Genomic DNA, 1,446 nt, shown 5'->3' on the forward strand with positions numbered 1-1,446 from the left:
TTCCCTTTATATATGTGTGTGCGCGCGCGTGCATATGTGTGTGTGTGTGTGTGTATTGTTCATTCTGAGTTATCCACAGCCCTAGATGAATTGAATTTATAGTCTGAGTTGAGTCCCAGTGAGGCCAGTGACTTCAGACAGTTCAGAGAAAGATTTTCCAGGTACAGACAAGTTATTCATAAGGCACAGAGAAAAGCCTGTTTTTGCATTGTTCCTGGCCACACTGAGCCTGTGAACAAATGTGTGACAAAGGTCCTTGTGGTTGGTGTTCAGCTTCCTTATTTTAGGTGTTTTTTTAGGTATGTTTGTGCATTTTGTTTGTAATAAAAAAAGTGCATTATAGCCAGTTTATTTTTTTTAAATACTTTGAAATTTTGAAAATATTGAAGCATTAAAAATATTAAATTATTCTTTAACACCTTTTCCTCTGAAATCTTTCAGTTTATGTGTCTACATTAGTATCTTCCTGTATGTAGAGTCCCTTAGGATTAAAAAAAATAAAAAAGATATGCAGATTGAGCTGAAATAATCATGCAGTTTTCCCACAAACTTTGCTAACTCCTTTCATAAACTGTACTAAATGCGAGTCATACCTAAATTTAAAAATAGAAAATAGACAGCTGCCTTCAAAAGTTAACTATAGTACATGTTCCCCAACTGCTCTGTCCATGCAACCCCACTGAGAGCTTGTTTGAATGCACACAGTCTAGGCACCCACCTCCCAGAAATTGCTTTGATATGCATTTTCAAGGGGCCCCAGATGATTCTGAGGAGCAGACTTTGCCTTAGGGACTCAGGGTTAGAATTTAGAAGTGATACAAGTGCGGTTAAAAATGTTACCATTATGATGATGATTCTGTATTTCTTAAATGTATAGCCATGTAGTGTAAGACATAGATGACATCTATGATCTTTCTGTGGTATCAGGGGGCAATTTTTGCTTTCTCCCACATAAAATATCTCAAAATGTGCACACTCATGCCTTGTTGCCACTGTTGGCAGCATGGTTTTGATTCCCAACTGATGCAGCCATTGTGTTTGCTCCTCCCAGATTTCTTTTGACCTCGCTGAGTACACTGCAGACGTTGATGGTGTTGGCACGTTGCGGCTTCTGGACGCCATTAAGACCTGTGGCCTCATCAACTCTGTGAAGTTCTATCAAGCATCAACCAGTGAACTTTATGGGAAAGTGCAAGAAATCCCTCAGAAGGAGACCACCCCGTTCTATCCCCGGTCACCCTACGGTGAGTGCAGGCACCGACCCAGGCACCGAGTGGGGAGTGTGTGTTGCAGGTTTATTTCTGTTCCCATTTCAGGGCTGAAGTCATTTGAGTGTGAGATTAACTTTAAGATAGACTAAAGTGACTCAACTTGTTGAGAGGCATACCTTTATAAATTGCTAAATAGAAGTATTTGTTGCCCTTGCCTCAGGGCGGAATTACCACT

General features: G+C 40.3%; 1 protein-coding gene across 1 annotated transcript in view; it reads left to right on the forward strand.

Moving 5' to 3' along the window:
* Positions 1 to 1,446, forward strand: part of GMDS (GDP-mannose 4,6-dehydratase) — a 698,702-nt gene that overhangs the window by 264,509 nt on the left and 432,747 nt on the right. Inside the window, exon 5 of the mRNA XM_004700180.2 lies at positions 1,052 to 1,244. Coding sequence (XP_004700237.1) covers positions 1,052 to 1,244 — 193 coding nt within the window. The remainder of the gene's footprint in view (positions 1 to 1,051; positions 1,245 to 1,446) is intronic.

Source organism: Echinops telfairi, unplaced genomic scaffold (assembly GCF_000313985.2).
Source record: "Echinops telfairi isolate 266 unplaced genomic scaffold, ASM31398v2 ScPeMD7_7424;HRSCAF=8462, whole genome shotgun sequence".
Lineage (NCBI taxonomy): Eukaryota > Metazoa > Chordata > Mammalia > Afrosoricida > Tenrecidae > Echinops > Echinops telfairi.